Source organism: Tursiops truncatus, chromosome 12, assembly GCF_011762595.2.
Source record: "Tursiops truncatus isolate mTurTru1 chromosome 12, mTurTru1.mat.Y, whole genome shotgun sequence".
In the NCBI taxonomy this organism is placed as follows: Eukaryota; Metazoa; Chordata; class Mammalia; order Artiodactyla; family Delphinidae; genus Tursiops; species Tursiops truncatus.
The window spans coordinates 21072422-21094770 of record NC_047045.1 but is presented as its reverse complement, the minus strand read 5'-3'; the positions used below and the strand labels follow the sequence as shown (position 1 = coordinate 21094770).

Genomic DNA, 22349 nt, shown 5'->3' with positions numbered 1-22349 from the left:
TTACAAAGTCAAGGCACCGTGCTGGCACTGGGACAAGGGTGGTAGCGGGGCAGACACACCCTTATGAAGGCTGCAGGCAGATGGCGATCACATATTCAACAAGTAATCAATCCTCCAATCTATTTACTTACACCAGTGCTAGGTGGTGATGCTGTTAAAGAGGGCGGGGTAACCAGGACAGTGTATGGGTAGCAGGACAGAGCTGATCAGGTAAGGTCTCCCTTGACCAGTGATGTCTGATGAAGTGCAGGAAGAACATTCTGGCAAAGTCCCCAAGGTGGGAAAGAGTGTGGTGCATACATGTTTGAGGGTCCAGGAGAAGGGCACTGAGAGGAGGAAAGAGAGCCAGTGGCAAGGGAAGTAGAGTGCAGGCAGGGGTGCCTCCGTCATACCTTAACCCCATAAAGGTTTGGGTTCATTATATCAAAGGCCATTCATTATGCTTCATTATGCCAAAGGGATTCTCTTGCACCCATGCATCACTGTTGCCGTGGAGTCCAGCATATCTTCTGTGAAAATCCTGGGCCTCCCAACCAACCTCCATGAAACACGCCAGAGCTTTTCACTAAAGTACCGCTAAAAAGACAACAAACAAGCCACTATAACAACCTGTAAATCTTTTTGATGTTCCTCTTTCAGAATCTGGATTTTCATTTTGTGCATGTCATTTGCTTCTTCAAGGGCTTTCTTCACTGCTTCTCTTTGGCGTTCATCTGCCTTTGAAAGAGTTCATTTATTTATTAATATGTATCAGGTTTTCATGTTTAATGAAAACTAGCAACCACCCTGGGGCCCCTGACTACTGGCTCTGTTCCCATCTCAAACCTCCCATAGCAAACTAGGCCTCAGCCAGAGATGCCCTAACACGGCCCAAACCGTAGCTAAAATCACTGTTTCAGGAATTGCTAAGGAGAGCTTTACTGCAGCCTGCTGGGTTGTCTTTTTTCTTTGGCACTTTATTTCTTGCTTGATTGACTATCAAAGTCATGTATGCTCATCGCAGAAAATCTGGAAAATACAGAGAAGTGGAAAAATGCACAAAGCCTGAAATTACTGAGAAAGGAGGCTGAGTACCATCCCAGATCCCCTGCATCAGGGTCTTCAGGAAGAGGTTTCATTATTTTATTTCAAGAGAATGCCCAGAACATTAGTTATATTTAAATTGTATATTGTAATACTTATATTTAAATTGTACATTATTCACAAAAGCATTCTCTTGTGTTAGGGTAGTTAATTAATGGCTCACAATCAATTTAAATTTTATTATTATTGATAAGGATACATATCTAGTAAGATTTTTATTTCTATTACCCTTTGCACTGGAGCATTTTATACTTTCGAAGTACTTTAATACCAAGCTTTTGCTGGGACTAATGTTGGGCAATTCCAACACTCTTTGCTATGATGTTTACTTTATAGAGAAACCGAGAAATAATGTTCTAGCACTGTGGGTTGTCCCGCTCTCAAGGAGCGCTAGTTTTCTTTAGGAAGTCACGTATGGCATTTTCTCTTTAGCTGGAAGAAGTGGGAGCTGGAGGATTGAGATTCTGCTTCGCTGAGGTGTCTGGGATCTGACCGTGAGCCCCAAGACCCTCAAATTGCCTCCACGGCCCTCGGCAGTCGCATGGACAAGGTGTCAAGGACTTTGGAGCGAAGGGGTGCTGGGAGAGGGGGTGAAAAGGAGAGTCAGCTATGATGCAGCATTTGGAAAAAACAGGCACTTAGGGGCATTACACACTGCACAAACGAATGGTCTACTATATATTAAATATTAAGCAATAATAAACAACTACAAGAAGAATGTCTTTTTAAAAAGGTTTTAATCCCATGAGAATAAAGGGAGCAGGCAGGAGTCATCCACACAGAGGGGCAATTTAGACAGAAGGAAGCTCCTGATGATTTCTACTTCTTACTGAGCACCTACTGTGTGCCGGGCACATTATTTCATTGAACTCTCTCAATAATCCTACAGAGTGAGTATTACTGTTCCTCTTTTACATTTGAAGACGCCAAGACTACGGAATTGAAGAACTTGCTACCCTGGTCCCACAGACGCCAGCATTCAAGTCGGTTCTGCCTGACTCCACTCTTTCATACAAATCCAAAACGTGAAAGAACCACAAAGATGCATTCAGGTTGATTTCCAACTTCCTTTACCTTAGCCCATACGGCAGCTTCTGCTTTTGCAATACGTTCTTTGAGTAAAGCTTCTTGAAACTGCTCTCCTTTATTCAGAATATCTGTCCCAATACCTGTGTGTTTGAAGAGAAAAAAGAAATCACAAATATCCACAGACTGTTTCTTGGCTTTCCTTTTCACTGTTATCGAGTTATTTATTAGAGTTATCTAAGAAATATATCCTTTCAGGAAATGTCAGTCTTTAAAGATACCCATGAAAGGGGTAAGTTCTTTTCTAACTGATTAAGAGGGAACTCACAGCACTGTGTATCAGACCCACTCCACAGGGAGGCAACTGGGGAAGTAAAATAAAAAGTAAAATAAAACTACACACCAAAGAAAAAAAGTACATGTAAGGTCTGCACCTGAATTAACAGTATTGATCCAACACCAATTTCCTGGTTTTGACAGTGTAGCAGCATTATGTAAGGCATCAATGAGAGAAGCTGGATGGGAACTCTCTGTTCTATTTTTAAAACTTATCAGTCTTCAACTATTTCCAAATAAAAAACTATTAAAATATGTAAAAAATATTTTAAAACTTAAAAGAAAACCCCACAAGCTGAGGGCCGATTCTGAAGGTTCTAATTTACCGGGTCTGTGTTGGATTAGTATTGTAATAGGGAAGAACAAATCTGACTCCATATTAGATCTGTTTCTTTTACTTTAACCTTTGTACTCTATTGTTTTGCTTAGAGTTAAGAATGTTGCCTATAGCCTGAAATTTACAGGATAGCCCATTCTCAAGGTTCTGACCTTTAAAGGTGTTAACACTTCCCCATTCATATAGAGATAAAAAGTTGCAGAACAGAGAATAAAATTTGTCTTGTTGGAGGTTACAGTAACATCATGACCTGACCTACCCAGACAGCTGCAAGAACAAAGGATTCCTGCACCAAGAAGTCTGCAACAACCAGCCACCCCCCACCGCCCCTTTTAATATAAAAGAAGCCTGATTTCTGAATGGGGTACCATGGTTCTCTAGGACGTTAGTCTGCAATCTTCTGGGTCTGCTGGCTTTCCAAATAAAGTCGTTATTCCTTGCCCTGAGTCACTTGATTTACGGGCCTGTAGTATGGTGAGCAGAACAGGTTTGGACTCGGTAACAGTATTTTTTTTTTTTAATGGGTAAATTTGCTTTATCAGATAAATTCACAGTTAATGCAGAATTTCACTTTCTTAATTTATATTAAAGATTAAAGATAATGTATCTTTATTATACATACTAAGATTTCAATTATTTTAAAACCCACTAATTCATTTAATACTGCAATTTGCATGGCAATAAACAATGAGTTCTAACTTTCTTAAAGGTGTGTATAGCAATTTAAAATACAATGAGTCTTCTTTTCAGTTTGTAGCACCTGACTTAAGACCTTTATAAAAACAGATTTTAAATTCATTTAATGTACTCATTAAGATTCATTATCACTGTTTCTCTTGTAAGGAAAACAAATTTCAATTGCTATTTCCCAGACTATATTGAGCAATGGTGTATATTATTTTCAAATGGTTAGCAGAATTTTACTCACATAAATTTATAGCCAGAAAAAGAACTCAGCTTCTCTGAATGCCTATCCACTCAAAACAATGAAAATAATGTATAAAATGGATTTGAGGGTCTGACCTCCTATTTAACATTATCAAACACTTTCCGAGTATTCCTAGAAAATATTTTAAAATATATGCAAATATTCTACCATATGACAAACCATCATTTCTTTAACCATTTCCCAATTGTTCATCTTTATCATTTGTAATTTTTTTACATCATGAATAGCACTTTGAAGAGCACCCTCAACCATAGCTTTAAGCCAGACATTATATCTTTAGGATAATGTCAAGAAGTGGGTCATGGGCTTCCCTGGTGGCGCAGTAGTTGGGAGTCCGCCTGCCGATGCAGGGGACGCGGGTTTGTGCCCCGGTCTGGGAGTATCCCACATGCCGCGTCCATGAGCCATGGCCGCTGAGCCTGCGCGTCCAGAGCCTGTGCTCCGCAACGGGAGAGGCCACAACAGTGAGAGGCCCGCGTACCGCAAAAAAAAAAAAAAAAAAAGTGGGTCAAACAGTGCAGATGGTTTTAAGGCTTTTAATATACTTTACCAAATAATCTCCAGAACAGCTTTAACAACTATTACCAACAATATGTTAATAGGCCCACAAAGTGAACTTGGCTGGTAACAGTGAAGCAAATTCAACTACAGATCCATGAGATGCTCAAGCATCTCAAAACTATCATACCAAAGGAGCAAGGAGACAGTTATCACTGGTGATGAAGCCAAATTCAAATTCTTCAAAATATCACTCAGCTTAACAACAAAAAAATCATGATTTGATTAAATCATGATTATTTAAAAATAATCAACAGAAAAGCTTTCCACAGAAAGTCGTTTTTTCAAAAATGTCCCCCCGATGCAGGGGACACGGGTTCATGTCCCGGTCCGGGAAGATCCCACATGCCGCCGAGCGGCTGGGTCCGTGAGCCATGGCCGCTGGGCCTATGCGTCCGGAGCCTGTGCTCCGCAGCGGGAGAAGCCACAGCAGTGAGGGGCCCGCGTACCGCAAAAAAAAAAAAAAAAAAAAAAAAAAAAAAAAAGTTAAAAGGAAAACGTCAGTACCAAATGACCAAAATTTTTTATTTGACTAAATTCTATTTCATGCATAAGCATGACACCCTCTCCTGTTTATTAGATTTTGGCAATTAAAAAAAAAAAAAAAGCAGCCTTGTACAGAACAGTGAAAATGCCAGGGGTGAGGGTAGGCTACAGTTTTACTGTAGGATAAATATATATATATATATATATATATATATATTTTTTTTTTTTTTTTAAAAGACCTCTTTCCCTTTGGCCATATCAACAATCAGTTCAGATCATTAAATACAGACAAATTTTCAAAATCGCTTCTTCACTTCTCCACGATCTTCAATGCTATTATCATCCACTTCTGGCCATTTTTCCTGAATGCCATCACTTATGTCATCTGTAAAGTCTCCCTGAATGCTGATTTCATCCTCCCCTATTACTGAGGCACCCAGGAGAATTTCTGAGCAAAAATCCTTTGTGCTTCTTCAAGATCGATTTCAAAAGTTGCAAGGCCACACACTCTTGTTACATATTTCTTCTTTGCTCTGGGAATTTCGGCTATCGTAACCTTTTGTAGTACAGTCTTCTTTTTTTGTTTTGTTTGACCCCTTCCACCTCTTTTGTTTTTTCTTCTCTTCCTCTTCCCCTGCTGTTCCTTGACCCTCACTTCTTGTTCCAGCTTCTCATTCGGGTGAATTTTCTACAGTAAGTTTTGCAAACTCATCTGAAAAATTCTTCTCTAACCATTGTCGACATTTAGCAACATCAGACATATATTCACAGTACTCTGTTGGTAATGAATAGACTCCCCAGTAAAGGATTCGAAGTGGGTAAGCTGCATCTAACTTGGTATTGCTCCTCGGGTCTCCTTTGCAATCATGCCCACCGGATTCAGAAATGTCAGCAGCCATTTCAAAACCCTGGTGGTCGCACAGTCTCCGCCATCTCCACGCTTGCCACTACCACCAGCTGAAGTGACACATGAGACTCCTCTTCCCCAGCCAGAGCCGCCCAAGAGCTCGGTAACAGTATTAAATCCAATGAGTCTGTGTTTGGATTTAAAAGTTCTGTAGGACACTGCCAGGGTTGAGAACTACCCTATGCAATACCCATTAGCATTTATACAGACATTTCAACATGCTTTAATTTATTCACTTAATGTTTGGATTCAAATATCCTAGGAGGCATAAGGAATCAACCAATAAAAGCATATTAAGAATAGATATCCACTGCTCTGGGTGTAAAAGGTCAAATCATTATAGAAATAATAATTAATAAGTCATACTAAACAGTTACTAAAAGTTAAAAGCAGTTATCAGTTTTGGTATTGATATTTTTAGAGGATGATCCCAATTTGATCTCCCGCTACATTTTAGCTTTTTCAAAACACCGTCCATTCTCTAGCTTCTTACATGTTCAAAGATCAGGAGTGAAATTTAATCACCACTAATTTAACATATTAAGGAAGAGAGGATATGAGAAGTATTTTGAGAGTTCTTAGGAAAACACTTTTAAGGCTTAAAGTCAGACTGAAAAATCTGACAGAGATGAGGAGAGAAGGAAACCTGTAATTACAACTTGATTTGCTTACTAGAAGTGTATATATGGGGGGGAGGGATAAATTGGGAATTTGGGATTAACAGATACACACTACTATATATAAAATAGATAAACAAGGATCTACTGTATAGCACAAGGAATTATACTCAGTATCTTGTAATAACCTATGATGGAAAACAAGCTGAAAAAGAACATATATTTATATAAAAGAATATATATTTTATATATATTTTATATAAAATATTTTATATAAAAATTTAAAATATTTATATAAATTTTTATATTTATATATATAAAATGAATCACTTTGCTATATACCTGAAACATGGTAAATCAACTATATTTCAATAAAAATTTTTTAAAAATACAAAAGGATTTAAAAGAGGAAGAAAAAGAAGTGTATATATAGTACATATTCTGTTACCCAGATCTACCTACTTTTATGTCACCAGCTACTAATATAGTTTTACCATATGCTAACGCATATATATGGAATCTAAAAAAAAATGGTTCTGATGAACCTAGTGGCAGGACAGGAATAAAGACGCAGACATAGAGAATGGACTTGAGGGCGGGGAGGGGGAAGGGTAAGCTGGGAGGAGGTGAGAGAGTGGGATGGACATACATACACTACCAAATGTAAAATAGATAACTAGTGGGAAGCAGCCGCATAGCACAGGGAGGTCAGCTCGGTGCTTTGTGACCACCTAGAGGTGTGGGATAGGGAGGGTGGGAGGGAGACGCCAAGAGGGAGGGGATATGGGGATATAAGTATACATACAGCTGATTCACTTTGTTATACAGCAGGAACTAACACACCGTTGTGAAGCATTATACTCCAATAAAGATGTATTAAAAAAATATAGTTTCTTTCACCCATGTATTAAGGTATTACTTAGAGATATTTCCTCTCCTGTGTGTATGGAAGGTGCCCAATTATGAGGAAGGGCAAAAAGAACTCTCAGTTACTATTATGTGCCAGACTTTAGAATAGGTACAAATATTTCATTAAAGCCTCAAGACAAATCTGCAAGGTAAGTATTAACATACCTATTTACATATAAGGAGACAGACTGAGAGACTAAGCATACTGTCAAGGCACACAACTGGGAAGTGGAGAACTGATTTCAACCCACATTCTTCTCATGCCAAACAGACACCCCTGCAGGACAAGCAACTTTGATCAGGAGGGCTGATCAAAGTCTACACATCAGGAAGAATGTCATATAATGCTATGAAACATTAGAACAAAGAAAAACAGCAAAGTCACTTACCCAGTATATCTTTGTGAGTGTAAAAGCGTGTCTTAAATGGCTTGTACTCATGGATCTGTTTGAAGATTTTCCCAAAGGGGGCTGGTGGAATTATCTTATTACATACAGCACAGCAAACAAAGTTTGTGTAATTCGGATTTCTGATCATAATTAAATTTGTCTTTTACTACGTACAGCCAAAACACTCTTTTAGGATCAGAAAATTTTAAGAAAAGCTAGATGTTTGAGAAAGCTGCAAGAGGTTCAAGGTTTGAAGATAATGCTAGAGGCCTGCAAGGATTAAATGATTTGCCATGATTAGGTAGTGGTTATGTGCCTAATGGTAAAGAATGGTAATGAAAGCCTCTGCCATTATAAGGTATGGGCACTGGATTTGGGAAGATTTAAGCAGTTGCTCCCTCCTAGACTCTAGATTAAACTGTTAACTTACTTAGCAACTGTTGCTAGGTAAGACAAGCTTTGCTCATAAAAGCGACTAGAAATAATGACTAAAGGGAACATGGTACAGCTGTTCATTTCCCAGATACCTTCTGTATTAGTTTCCTTCTGGGGTTGTAACAAATTACCACATATTTAGTAGCTTAAAACCACACACATTTATTCTCTTGCACTTCCGGAGGTCAGAAGTCCAAAATGAGTCTTATGGGGCTAAAATTAAGATGTTAGCAGCACTGGTCCTTCTGGAGGCTTTAGGGGAGAATCTGTTTCCTTGCCTTTTCCAGCTTCCAGAGGCCACCCACGTTCCTTGGCCCATGGACTCACATCAATGTAGCCTTTTCTCTTCCTGTTTGCAGGGTGACATTGCTTCTTCCTCTGATCATCTGCCTCCCTCTTATAAGGACTTCTGTGATTCTATCAAGTCCACCCAGATAATAAAGGATAATTTCCCCATCTCAAAATCCTGAACTTAATCACATCTGTCAAGACCCTTCTGCCATATAATGGAACATATTCACAGGTTCTAGGGATTAGTATCCAAACATCTCTGGGGTGGCTGGGGGAAAAGGAGTATTATTCAGCCTGCTATACTTTCTGTTAAATGGTTTGTTTTAAAGAATTGACTTTTGGGGCTTCCTTGGTGGCACAGCGGTTGAGAGTCCGCCTGCCGACTCAGGGGACACAGGTTCGTGCCCCGGTCCGGGAAGATCCCACATGCCGCAGAGCGGCTGGGCCCGTGAGCCATGGCCGCTGAGCCTGCGCGTCCAGAGCCTGTGCTCGGCAGCGGGAGAGGCCCGCGTACCAAAAAAAAATTTAAAAAAAAGAAGTGATTTTTTAGGCCAGAAAAGGAGGGAGTTTAATTTTTTTCAGGTTATCTATAAATATGTTTTTGTGCCATGGCAATAAAACTGGGAAATATCACAAGTGTCTTAAAGGAAAATTTACTTTCATTAAGCAAGCACTGAAAATTACTAAGCTTGGTTTTAAAAATCAGAGTTAACTAATTTGTTGTCCTTGTTTTAAAATGGAAAGTCCTACATCTCAAGAACCCCCTTGATGCCTGGCAAACTGGGACAGATTGGTCACCCGATAAGGGTATAAAATAATAAGTAACTTCACTGTTTACGTCAGGAAATTCTTATCAACTTGTCAGTTGAACTGCTCGCTCCTCTGGGCAAATAGCTCTTCTATCAGAAGAGACTGCTTCCCTGGGCAAAGAGGTCGCTTACACCTTATCAAAGGTTCACTTACCAAGACTTGCTTCAAGACTGAATCTCTTATGTTACTGAGTTTGCCCAATCTCAATCAGATTCCTGCACTGGAAAACATTCCTCCTACCGCTTGAACCCAGACTACAAAAGGCTGTAATTATCTTGCCCTGAGCATTCCCTCCTTAGACAACTGACTCTGTCAAAGTGGCATTTTCCTTTAGAGAAGGAATGAAAACATCAACACACAGCCAGGCAGCCTTTGACACTGCACACAGAAAGACTGTGCTACAGAACTTGTAACCACCCTGTAAATAGTATCACAGTTACTTGCTCCTAAAATTCAATGGGTTTCTTCCCTTGCACTACTTTTCACAGCTGTGTGCCTTGCGGAATCTACTGCTACCCTGGTTCATTCACACACATCACATGGCTTAAGGCCGCCCTCTGTCCAGTTCTGGATGCCCTTCTTCGCTGCAATATCTCCTGATAGCTCACCTAACTAATAACTCCCTCACCAAATAGCAACTTATTTTGTTGACTACTAGAAGAACTCTAAAGACAATGATGTGACATTAAATGCGTAAGTTGAAAACAGAAGAACTCTAGTTCTTTAATAACCAACAGCAGAAGATAATACTTTAAATTAAAAGGCATTTTATACCTCCTAAGTGCATTTTAAACTACTTTAAGTGTATTATACAGAGACACCTAGCAAAGAAATATTTAGGGCTCAGTAGTAAAGACTTAATTTGGTTGCATGTAGATAATTAGCTAAGCTCTTTAATATTTACAAATCAGACATAATTACATTTTCATGTATCTTGCAAAACCACAATAAAGCACTGGAAATTAAATATTACATTATGATGATAAACTCTGCCTATGCAATTATTTTACTTGTTAATAATAAATGAAACAAAATTTCAGAGATGAGATTTATTACTGAGCTCCAATTCCAATGATTTGGAGAATGCGGTAAATATCTAGAAATGAAACAGGTCTAGAACACTCATCAGAAAGGTATATATATAAGGTAAACCCATGTTCTTATGGTTATTTTAAAACTAGACCTTCTTTTCTTATCTATTGAGTAGTTCTAGTTTTTAAATAACTGTAAGAACATTTGGTCTACATTTATAATATCACTGTAACATTTACAAAAACCAAAACAGATAATGGTTGTAGTCAAATAAAAACATCATACTCAGTATAACATACTTTCTTTTTAAAAAAAGAAAAACTCCAATTACTTTGGGTTATTCTCTCATTTAATCTTTATTTTAGTCGTTGAATGGGAGTATCTTTTCAATTAAAATTCTGGACCAAAATTAGCTGAAATGGAAAATGGAAATATAAGACCCACCTGTGACTCTGTAAAAACTATTTGTTTTTAACTGCAGGCTTTACGATAATTTACAATTGTTTTTTTCTTTACAAATATAGGTTCTATGCCAGGTAGAAAATGAACACTGTCCTTGCAAACAGCAAAACAAACTAAACACAACAGTTGTAAATGCACAATTCCCCTTAAAATGTTAAAAATACCATGTAAATTTAAGAGCATCGGTACTTTTTATTATATAGAACTTAACTCACAAAAGTGACTTCCATTCTCATGGCACTTTTACAAGAGGATTTAGTCAAGAAAAAATATTGAGCAGCTCTTTCTGTGGAAAAAGAATGCGATAATGGCTACAGTTTTGAAAGGACAACATTCACTATAGTGGCCTGGCTGCAACCGTCATCCTTCTTCCTCAGCAGCATCTTCTAGAACAAGAAACAAGACACTGTTTGGTGCTAATCTTCACCTGAAGATTTCAGAGTCCCCAGTAAAGCTCCATCTGCAGTAACCAGCACTGTTAATCCCACTTAGATGTTTTCCTCCTCATATAACTGTGTCCCTCACTATCAATAGCTTCATAGAGGTCCTTCTTATTCTCCTGTGTCGCATGTAGATAACCGATATAAGCCACACAAAGTGAAAGGGTTATCAATCCGAAAGCCATTACAGGTTTGTTCTGTCAAAGGAAAAAAATTATAAGACCTCATTAAGACTCATCATTTGAGGAGACTCAAGTATCTCTTGCACTTTTCTCTTGACATGCCAAGGCTTTAGTACCACACCACATTCCTATGGTATTAATTTCATTTATAAAAATTTACCCAGTTCTTTATTCAATTAACTCAACTCCTGATAATTTAGAGACTATAGAAGACTCTTGCTTCTTCTGTCCACAGCTGGGACATCTCCAACCTTCACCTTTAGGAAGGTGAGGCTGGAAGAGGTGCGAGGGAAACGAGAGGCACGAAAACTGGTCCAGTGCTCAGAGTTTTCAGTGTTATCTGTGTGATGTGGAAAAGTTGCTTAACTTCTCTGGGCCCAAGCTTCCCACTTGCAAACCTTAAATTAGTTAATTTTATTAGGAAGTGAGGAATGAAATATACATGCTATTCTTCTCACCTGAGTTCATGGATAACTGGCAGAAACCCTCTCATGTCATATACCAGGTACAGCAAAATATACACGCTCTTCTCTGGGAACTTATTCTATTACCTCAAGAAATTTAGTGATTGGAAGAGAAATGCTATTATAATAACCTTGATTTGCTGCTGTAAAATCCAAGACCCTAAGAGGCAAAGTGATGCAGCTTTGAATATTTTTTTTTAAAAAAGCTTTTTAAATTTGTATTTTCTGCTTCTGTCACCATACCTGTTGTACTACTATTATTTCAAATCTTAATCATCAAAAAAAATAAAGGTCAAGCCTCAGAGCAGTTTAAATTTACAATTCTTTTAAAAATATCTCTTATTTTATTTATTTATTTATTCATTCATTCATTCATTTATGGCTGCGTTGGGTCTTTGTTTCTGTGCACGGGCTTTCTCTAGTTGCGGCGAGGGCTACTCTTCGTTGCGATGTGTGGGCTTCTCATTGCGGTGGCTTCTCTTGTTGTGGAGCACGGGCTCTAGGCGCATGGGCTTCAATAGTTGTGGCACACGGGCTCAGCAGTTGCGGCTCGCGGGCTCTAGAGAGCAGGCTCAGTAGTTGTGGCACACGGGCTCAGTTGCTCCGCAGCATGTGGGATCTTCCCGGACCAGGGCTTGAACCCGTGTTCCCTGCCCTGGCAGGCGGATTCTTAACCACTGCGCCACCAGGGAAGCCCTAAATTTACAATTCTTGAAATGTATTTGGCAATTAAAAGAATACATTAGGGACTTCCCTGGTGGCGCAGTGGTTAAGAATCCACCTGCCAATACAGGGGACACGGGTTCGAGCCCTGGTCCGGGAAGATCCCACATGCTGCGGAGCAACTGAGCCCGTGCGCCACAACTACTGAGCCTGCGCTCTAGAGCCCGTGAGCCACAACTACTGAGCCTGTGCTCTAGAACCTAGGAGCCACAACTACTGAGCCTGCGTGCCACAACTACTGAAGCTCGTGCACCTAGAGCCCGTGCTCCACAACAAGAGAAGCCACCGCAATGAGAAGCCCGGGCACAGCAACAAAGAGTAGCCCATGAACCGCAACGAAGAGTAGCCCCCGCTCCCTGCAACTAGAGAAAGTCCACGTGCAGCAACGAAGACCCAACGCAGCCAATAAATAAGTAAATAAATAAATATATATATATAAAAAAGAATACATTAGTTCAACGTTTTCAAAACATTCTACTTTGATTTAATGATTTGATTGTTAAATTGACCTATTTAACTTTCAAACAGCTTATACTGGCAACTATGTTATTAAAATTCTAATCACATTCAATACATTTAAGTACATTGTATGATCTGAGTTTTAAAAAAAGTAAAATTTATCATATCAAATATATTCAATAACTTGCTACAAAAATATGAATGATTAGCTAACTCCCTAACAGTGTACAAATGCATGTTTTGAAATTTTTCAAGATATGTTTGCACTATCCCCCTAGGTTAAAATATTAATAAAGCCTGGAATTGTAGACTATAAGAATGATCAGATTTTCAGTCTGTTTTCTTTGTTTCAATGGAAGATCTTATTTACTTAATAATACTTGATCAAACAATAAAAATTTCCTTAAAATTAATGCAGATATTAAAATAAAATTTTAAACGGGAATTTGAAGTCAATCCATTAAAATCCAACCATTTTCCATTAAAATTCTCCAAATGTGCTCAAAATAATTAGTTTTATATGTGTATTAAGTGAAACAGCATTTAAGATCTCCCTTCCACCTGCTTTTTATTCACAGAGAGCTCTTCCAAGATAAAATCAAATAATAAGAACTTTCTATTTCTGACAGCCTAGTTAAATTGAACATAAAGTCTTATCCTGGGAACTTCCCTGGTGGTCTAGTGGCTGGAACTCCACGCTCCCAGTGCAGGGGGCCTGGTTCGATCCCTGGTCGGGGAGCTGAATCCCACATGCAGCAACTAAAGGTCCCACATGCTGCAACTGGGACCCAGCACAGCCAAATAAATAAATAAATATTAAAAAAAAAAGTCTTATCATGGATGTATTTCTTACAGGTTTAATGAAGAGCTCTGGATTCACAGCTCGAAATAAGGTTGTGGAGCGGACCCCTCTGAGCCCTGGGTTTCCCAGGTCTTTTTCCTTGGGTGGCTCCTTTTTAAAGGCTGGAGGCTCAGGTGCTGAAGACATCTTGACTAATGATGATTTAGTACCTAAAAATAAAATGAGAGACTTTTTTTCCCTTCCAGATTATGTTCTTTTGATAATGCTCTTTAAGAAACGGATTCCGTATTCATTCTTTTTTGAATTCCAGTCCACTTTTCCACCAAAGTGATGGTCAATTATTTTCTTCCTTTGTATAACACATACTTTGTAAATGGAACTTCAGGTTTTGCTTGGCAAAATGGCTATTTTATTTTTCATCTCTTAGACCAAACTAGTGAGGTATGCAAAAATTGTCTTCCTACTTTTCCAAGAGGCTAGATAATTCGTTTGTTGGTCTGAGTCACACTGTATCTTGTTATATGAAGGGGGTGCTGAGGGTGGAAGTGGCCTGTGGGTTATCCACACCTTCTTAATTTCCTTCCATTTTCACTCTTCCTCACCTTCCAATAGCCCTTCAGGACAGGAGCATTCCATTGCTCCACTGCTCCCACCCCCTCTGCCTTCCTCCACCGGTCACCCCAGCACCAGCACCAGACAGAAGGGTGAGCAGCTGTCAGTCCTCACTCCCTCTCTGCCTATCAGCCACTCTCTGGAAACAACCACTATGCTACCTCCTTAATCTGAATACCCTTTTTTCTCTTAATTACTCAGAATTTATCCTATTAGATCCGAGTATGTCTTTTGGCTTCTGGTTCTCCCAGCTGGAATGTCATCATGTTGTGAATATTTTTCTCTTCTAGATACTATTAGGCAAAAGCTTATTCCTACCATTCCTGCCACAGAATGCTTGAGGGCGGGGGGCAGAATTGCAAGGGAGAAGGTAGGGAAAGACACCTTCCAAAGAAAGGCTGAACTTGATGACAATATAATAAAATTCTTCAGGGGAAATGTTGAACCCTCTCATATAGTAAATGTTATGAAATGAGAGTCAAACACTCACATTTAAACACTCATTGGGGCTTTGTTTATTCAAGTATTCTTTAAGTCTTCCATTTTATAGTCTTTATAAAAGCAGTATTTTTGCAACTTTATTACTTATGGAGAAAGTTAGTTCAGTTTTTTCAAAACATACTGACTATTCAATGGGAAAGCCCAACACATGTGTGATCCAAACACAGGCGTGTGCTATAGGCACAGCAGGTGGCCATTAGCAAGAGGATCTTGGTTTCACTCCTTCCATCCCTTTGCTAACCATTCTCAGCCATTCATTAAATAAACCTCCCATACTTTGGGCATGTGTATTGGTTTCATAATCACTGGGGAGCAAATAAACATTTCTGCAGCCCTGGGGGTTAGCTGACTTGCCAATGACAAGTGGTCTCATCTCTTCCGACCACGATGCATTACAGCAGAATAGAGCAATCATCAACCTCTGTTTACCTCTTCTGCGAAGTCTACCTTGGACACGAAGTATATGAGGTAACAACTCGTAAAACACTTATTTCATCAGCATTTAAAACATCATTCAAGCTGTAACGAGCAATTTTTTTAAAATTTCAACTGCATTCAAGTTACTAGTTTTCTCTACTGAACAGTGTTTTTTTCACTACAGACAACTTCTGAATCATTCCATGACATGCCTGAAATTTTTTCAGCCAGCACACACTTGCTTGAAACTCGTCATGCCCAAGGTTGGCAAAAAAATCCAACATTTTCTGCAGAACCAGGGGTCCACTCATATGCCCGACTCTTACGTGAACTTCCTGAAACTGTCAAGTGAAGAAAAACGGGCAAGCTACAAGTTGCAAGTTAAGTTTCATTTGGGGACCTTACTGAGGACTATAACCTGGAAGACAGCCTCTCAAGCCTCTCAGATATATTAATATTTATATATATACACATGCAAGATTCTTTGGTCTCCTCTTTCCTAAGCCGAACCTACATTTGCTTTGTGACGAATCAAGCAAATAAGCAATCAAGGTAGTAGTTATTATACTGCAACCTCTAGACATCCACATTCTGTTTATGTTAAACTCTTGGCCAGAAATGACAATTAAAGAACACCTGGGCTAGAAACCACTGCAAATGTTTATTGAAAGGGCCTTTTACAATTTAAATTACCTACTACACTATATTTAAAAAGATTTAATATGCCACAATTTCCATTGTTTGCGATACTTTGGGGAACGTATGAAAATAATATTTTCCATTATATATCATTCTTTTACTAGGCCTGGAATAAGACAGCTCAGTTCTATTGCTGCTTCTCCTTTAATGAGCCACAGTCACTGAAGATGTTACAATAGTTCTCCCCAAACTGCATAACTTGTTTATGCCACTGATAAAACTAATAAAGAATTTTAACAACCTTCTGTACTTTATGTAAAAAGAAACAGATTTCTGAGGCCAAAAAGGGCCTTAGTAGGTAAGAATTTGTGATATATAAGAACAGAACAAAGCAGAACATTTTTTCATGTTTTTTTTTTTGTTTTTTCTTTTGCGGCACGCGGGCCTCTCACTGTTGTGGCCTCTCCCGTTGCGGAAAACAGGCTCCAGACGCGCAGGCTCAGCGGCCATGGCCCACAGGCCCAGCCGCTCCGCGGCATGAGGGATCTTCCCGGACCGGGGCACGAACCCATATCCCCTGCATCAGCAGGCAGACTCCCAACCACTGCGTCACCAGGGAAGCCCCATTTCTTTCACGTAAGAGAAGGTTCTTCTGCATCTCCTCACATGCCCAGCACACAGAGCTGTAGGAATATGCCTGGGGCAGAAATTCAAGATGTGGTGGTTGAATAAATAAAGTATGTAAGATGCAAAACCTTAGCTGTTTCTTCACAGATGTGTTAATTGGCAGTGCTTTTTGGGAAAACAAGTCTCTATTTCAAAATCAAACTTTTAATCCAGTAGTAAAAGCTGACTAGCTACTTTCAAGTGCAGAGCTAATATAATTCCATTTTAAAAAGCTGCAGCACCGTAAGTTCAAAGCACAGCAACAACCTATTCCAACATTACCACTTGAATCAGCAGTACCTAAGACAACAGTTAACATCTAGCACATGTCCATCAGAACTTCCTAAGTCTCCCCATCACTTTCTCCCACTTCTTCCCTTACTCTTCTTTTCCCACTGCAGGTAACTAGCACTTTCTTATTTGTATATGATACTGACGAATCTCTAGATACACTTGCTTTCAAGATATGTTTATTTGTAAGCTAGGAACCTCATTTATTGCATTAAAAGGGGACTCTCCGGACTTCCCTGGTGGTCCAGCAGTTAAGACTCCGCGCTTCCAATACAAGGGGCCTGGGTTCGATACCTGGTCAGGGAACTAGATTTCACATGCCGCAAGTAAGACCCAGCGCAGCCAAATAAATAAATATTACACACACGCATGTGCACGCATGTGCGCGCACGTGCGCGCGCACAATGATGATGGGAACCTGGCACTGAACTGCTCCTGGCTAAGTAATTTGGTGATTAGTTTCTGTGTAGGCCCACCTGTAAAACGCTCAATAAATCAGGTAACCCAGGGCCACCACCTGGCTCTGCAATCTGTCCAGGTGCCCCCATTCTTATTTCTTCTTCATTTTTCCATCACCCATTTGTTGTTCCCTTAACAACTCATGAAAAGAAACTGTTGTATATAATTTTTTTAAATAGAAGAGAGGAGAATTTTTCATACCTGCCTGTAAAAAAAGATCTAAACTAAATTAAACTATATTTACTTCATATGTCCCTCCTGGAGAAAAGACAGTCTCTTCAATAAGTAGTGCTGGGAAAACTGGACAGCTACATGTAAAAGAATGAAATCAGAACATTCTCTAACAACATACACAAAAATAAACTCAAAATGGATTAAAGACCTAAATGTAAGGCCAGACACTATCAAACTCTTAGAGGAAAACATAGGCAGAACACTCTACGACATAAATCACAGCAATATCTTTTTGAATCCAAAAGGATCAACCTCCTAGAGTAATGAAAATAAAAACAAAAATAAACAAATGCGACCTAATTAAACTTAGCTTTTGCACAGCAAAGGAAACCATAAACAAAATGAAAAGACAACCTACAGAATGGGAGAAAATATTTGCAAACGATGCAATTGACAAGAGATTAATCTCCAAAATATACAAACAGCCCATGCAGCTCAATATCAAAAAAACAAACAACCCAATCAAAAAATGGGTGGAAGACCTAAATAGACATTTCTCCAAAAAAGACATACACATGGCCCATAGGCACATGAAAAGATGTTTAACATAGCTAATCCTCAGAGAAATGCAAATCAAAGCTACAATGAGGTATCAGCTCACGCTGGTCAGAATGGCCATCATCAAAAAGTCTACAAATAATAAATACTGGAGAGGGTGTGGAGAAAAGGGAACCTTCCTACACAGCTGGTGGGAATGTAAATTGGTACAGCCACTATGGAGAACGGTATGGAGTTTCCTTAAAAAACTAAAAACAGGGGCTTCCCTGGTTAAACAGTGGTTGAGAGTCTGCCTGCCGATGCAGGGGACACGGGTTCGTGCCTTGGTCCGGGAAGATCCCACATGCTGCGGAGCGGCTGGGCCCACGAGCCATGGCCACTGAGCCTGCGCGTCCGGAGCCTGTGCTCCGCAACGGGAGAGGCCACAACAGTGAGAGGCCGGCATACAGCAAAAAAAAAAAAAAAAAACTTAAAAATAGAGCTACCATATGATCCAGCAATCCCACTCCTGGGCATATATCTGGAGAAAACAATAATTTGAAAAGATACATGCATCCCAATGTTCACTGCAGCACTATTTACAATAGCAAGACACGGAAGCAACCTAAATGTCCATCAACAGGTGAATGGGTAAAGAAGATGTGGTATATATACACAATGGAATATTACTCAGACACAAAAAAGAATGAAATAATGCCAATTGCAGTAACATGGATGGACCTAGAGCTTATCATACTAAGCGAAGTAAGTCAGAAAGAGAAAGACAAATACCATATGATATCACTTATATGTGGAATCTAAAAAAATGATACAAATCAACTTATTTACAAAATAGAAACAGACTCACAGACATAGAAAATGAACTTAGGGTTACCAAAGGGAAAAGGTGGGAGTGTGGATAAATTAGGAGTTTGGGATTAAGATACACACAATACTATATATAAAATAGATAATCAACCAGGACCTACTATATAGCACAGGGAACTCTACTCAATATTCTGTAATAACCTATAAGGGAAAAGAATCTGAAAAAGAATGGATATATATATTTGTATAACCAAATGACTTTGCTGTACACCTGAAACTAACACAACATTGTAAATCAACTATACTCCAATATAAAATAAAAATTTAAAAAAAAGATCTAAACTAAGCTGTTTTTACTTCATATGTCCCTCCTGGTAAAAAGTTCTTTACCTTTTTCTTCTGCCCACTCTCTGTTGAAGGCAATATGCAATAGGAAAAGGAAGCAGCAGAGGTAAAGGACTGACTCTTTGCACCAATGCCACAAGGGTCATTCACACCCTAAAGTGTGAGTGAGAATGGTGCTCCCCTGGAATGAATAATGCACACTGTGCGAAGCTATACAAAGATGTTCCTAAGCCAAGTCAGGAACAGTCATTTTTGAATGATTTTCTCTCCTTTAGTAAAATTCTTACTCTGCAGGATGATCCAGAATATATTTGGCAACTGACATTAAACAATTCAGTGAAATAAAATGGGCATGACATGAAAATTAGACCAATATATAAAGAATCTGAGTTACTTTGGGGGAAAACCTTTATCTTCAGATATTCATTTTTGAAATAAGTATCTCAGTAGAAGATAAATTTAGAAAATTATCAGAATCATAGAACATTAGTGAAAGGCATGTCAGCAATAATCAAAGCCAATAGACAAAATACTTTAATGAGATATAAATGTACTTGTTATTTTAGTTCCACATACCACACTATTTTAATACTTAAGAAAATCACTTGAAGTTTGGGGTAGGACACCTTAAAAATAATTTGAGGGGCTTCCCTGGTGGCGCAGTGGTTGAGGGTCCGCCTGCCGATGCAGGGGACACGGGTTCGTGCCCCGGACCGGGAGGATCCCACATGCCGCGGAGCGGCTGGGCCCGTGAGCCATGGCCGCTGGGCCTGCACGTCCGGAGCCTGTGCTCCGCAACGGGAGAGGCCGCAGCAGTGAGAGGCCCGCGTAGCGCAAAAAAAAAAAAAAAAAATTTGAATTAGAATAAGCAAGTTTGGGACAGAATCAGAGGACTTCTGTCTTGAGGGAGTGTAAATACCCTCAAATTCCAACTTTCCTACAGATTAGGTGTATGTTTTTGAGTGACAACCTCTCTAGCCTCAGTCTGCACCTTTACAAAAAGGATAATATTATCTAATGCATAGAATTACTATGTGGATTAAATGAGGTAACATTTTTTATAGGACAAAACAGATGTTCAATAACTGGTAGCTACTGTCATCTTCACCATCGAATCCAGTCCCCTTTTTTTAAACAAAGAAATCTAAACCCACAGAGATTGCCTTTGCCCAAGGGAGAGGGAGATAATCCAGGTCTCTCAATTTCCAGCCCACCCCTAGTCCACCACTTCACCCCACCTTACTCCTAAATTGATAAGACTCTGCATTTGTAAGTTATTTATTACAAGATTTAAGAAACATAAAATTATAATCAATTAAATTTTAAAGATGAATTCTGTATTTGCTGTTTTTAAGGTAAAAAACGCTATTAAAATATCTCTTTCCAGCTCTTGAAATTTACTGTACCTAGAAAAAGGAGAAAGATGTTGACAACGGTTGTTGCCTACAATCTGAGGGGTGTAAAGTACTACCTGGGTCCGCTGCCCTCTCCATAGTGTGGTACCCACACTACCTCTGGCCCTACTCAAAGACTGATACCTTTGAAGCCTCCAGAAAAAAACAAAACAACACAACTGCATTCAGTTAAGTTCCAGACATTGTCTTGCAGGGGGAACACACGACTTAACAGTTAAAAAGGAAAGAGGCACCTCATGTGAAAACAGTTACAAAACCACTTTCCCCTAATTAGGAAGTTTGGTGAGCTGGGATACCAAGAAACTGCCCAGGAAATGGGAGGGTTCCGGCGGTGGAAGTGTCCACGGAAGGGGCGGGACACGCAGAGATCTCCAAGACCCGGCTCAGGGCGCCCACCGAGTGGCGAGGATTCGGGGGGCTTGAGAGAACGCCGCCGAGTCCACGCACCTGGGAGCGAGGCCCGCATGGCGGCCGGGCCCTCCAAGGCCAGGGTCGAGTGCGCTGTAGGGCGACCGCCCTGTCCCCACCCGCCGGCCCTCCGTCCAGCCACCCCGGCCCCGCCGCTCCTCACCTGCCGCTGGGTCACCTCCGCTCCGCGCCCGCTGCGCTCCGCCTCTCCTCCTGCGCCTCGTCTCTCCCTGCAGGAGAGAGCGGCCCAGCGCGCTCGGCAAGCTCGGCGCCGCAGCGGCTCCTACAGCCCGGAGGCTGCGGCGCAGGGGCGCGGGAGCGGAGGGGTACCAGTCTAGGGCCTCTCCTCCACCTCCCAAGCCCTACAGCCCGCCCGCGGGATGGAGTTTGCAAAGGGCGTTTTTGGTTTCTTCCTTTTTTACCTTAAGTTTTCAGCCTACTGAGTTCAAATAACTTTCCAGTTTCGCGTGTGTGTTTTGTATAAATAAAAGGAGACATCACCTAGAATTACATAAATTTATTAACGGAAGGGGAAAGCTTTCTGATTTGGGAAAGAAGGCTCGGATCTGGTCTCCTCCTAGCGCCATTTCAGGGACACAGTCATTTAAATGTACAGTTAATCCTCTGACATTGTTAGTGCCTTGAGATTCTAAGATGCAAGATACATGTGGCTATGGGTGATAAGAATAGATATGGATGCCGGTTTGCACGTACTTTGCTGATTTGAACTTTGTTGGGATAAAAGCTGTGTTAAAACAAACAAAATAGAATATCAGGTGCCCAGATTTTGGCATGGATTTATGTACAGTTTTGGCAAATGGATTTTGAATTTAAAACTTGTTCTCTCAAGCCAAATTGACTTTAATTTGAGGTTTAATTTTTAAAAGTTCACTGACATCTGGTATTAGTAGGCAATCTTCTGACAAATAAGTTAAATTTTAATGAAAAAGCTGTTTGTAACATGAAAAGGTGCTCAACATCACTAATCATTAGGGAAATGCAAAACCATAGTGAGATATCGCCTCATGCCTGTTAGAAGGGCTATCATCAAAAAGACAACAGGGGGCTTCCCTGGTGGCGCAGTGGTTGAGAGTCCGCTTGCCGATGCAGGGGATGCGGGTTCGTGCCCCGGTCCGGGAGGATCCCACGTGCCGCGGAGCGACTGGGCCTGTGAGCCATGGCTGCTGGGCCTGCGCGTCCAGAACCTGTGCTCCACGGCGGGAGAGGCCGCGGCAGTGAGAGGCCCGCGTACCGCAAAAAAAAAAAAAAAAGACAAGAGGGACTTCCCCAGTGGCACAGTGGTTAAGAATCCACCTGCCAATTCAGAGCTTGCGCTCTAGAGCCCGCCAGCCACAGCTAC

At 40.2% G+C, this 22349-nt stretch overlaps 2 protein-coding genes and 1 pseudogene across 3 annotated transcripts in view; all 3 read right to left on the bottom strand.

The window, feature by feature from the left end:
* The window catches only part of C12H6orf163 (chromosome 12 C6orf163 homolog), a 57852-nt gene extending 47189 nt beyond the window's left edge, over positions 1–10663 (bottom strand). Inside the window, exons 1-3 of the mRNA XM_004320666.4 lie at positions 7598–10663; positions 2158–2252; positions 610–717 (exon numbers count right to left, since the gene is read on the bottom strand). Coding sequence (XP_004320714.3) covers positions 610–717; positions 2158–2252; positions 7598–7745 — 351 coding nt within the window. The 5' untranslated portion in view covers positions 7746–10663. The remainder of the gene's footprint in view (positions 1–609; positions 718–2157; positions 2253–7597) is intronic.
* LOC109549054 (density-regulated protein pseudogene) lies at positions 2261–6512 on the bottom strand (annotated as a pseudogene).
* Positions 10664–10805: 142 nt separating the features above from the next.
* SMIM8 (small integral membrane protein 8) lies at positions 10806–21212 on the bottom strand. Of its 2 annotated transcripts, none has more exons than XM_033867544.2 (3): positions 21153–21212; positions 13749–13906; positions 10806–11264 (listed from the first exon to the last, which is right to left on the bottom strand). In XM_033867544.2, exons 2-3 carry the CDS (start codon positions 13881–13883, stop codon positions 11106–11108), a joined length of 294 nt encoding a protein of 97 aa, XP_033723435.1. In that variant the 5' UTR covers positions 13884–13906; positions 21153–21212; the 3' UTR covers positions 10806–11105. The 2 variants fall into 2 exon arrangements, with proteins under 2 accessions (XP_033723435.1, XP_019784953.1); XM_019929394.3 differs by lacking the exon at positions 21153–21212 and adding an exon at positions 21029–21142.
* Between the last annotated feature and the right edge of the window lie 1137 nt (positions 21213–22349).

Bases quoted from the DNA above. Each gene is read 5' to 3' on its own strand.
- SMIM8 (XM_019929394.3), bottom strand. The intron at 11,265-13,748 runs GTAAGAAATACA...TTCCTTTGACAG, and splicing joins CAGAGCTCTTCATTAAACCT to AACAAACCTGTAATGGCTTT.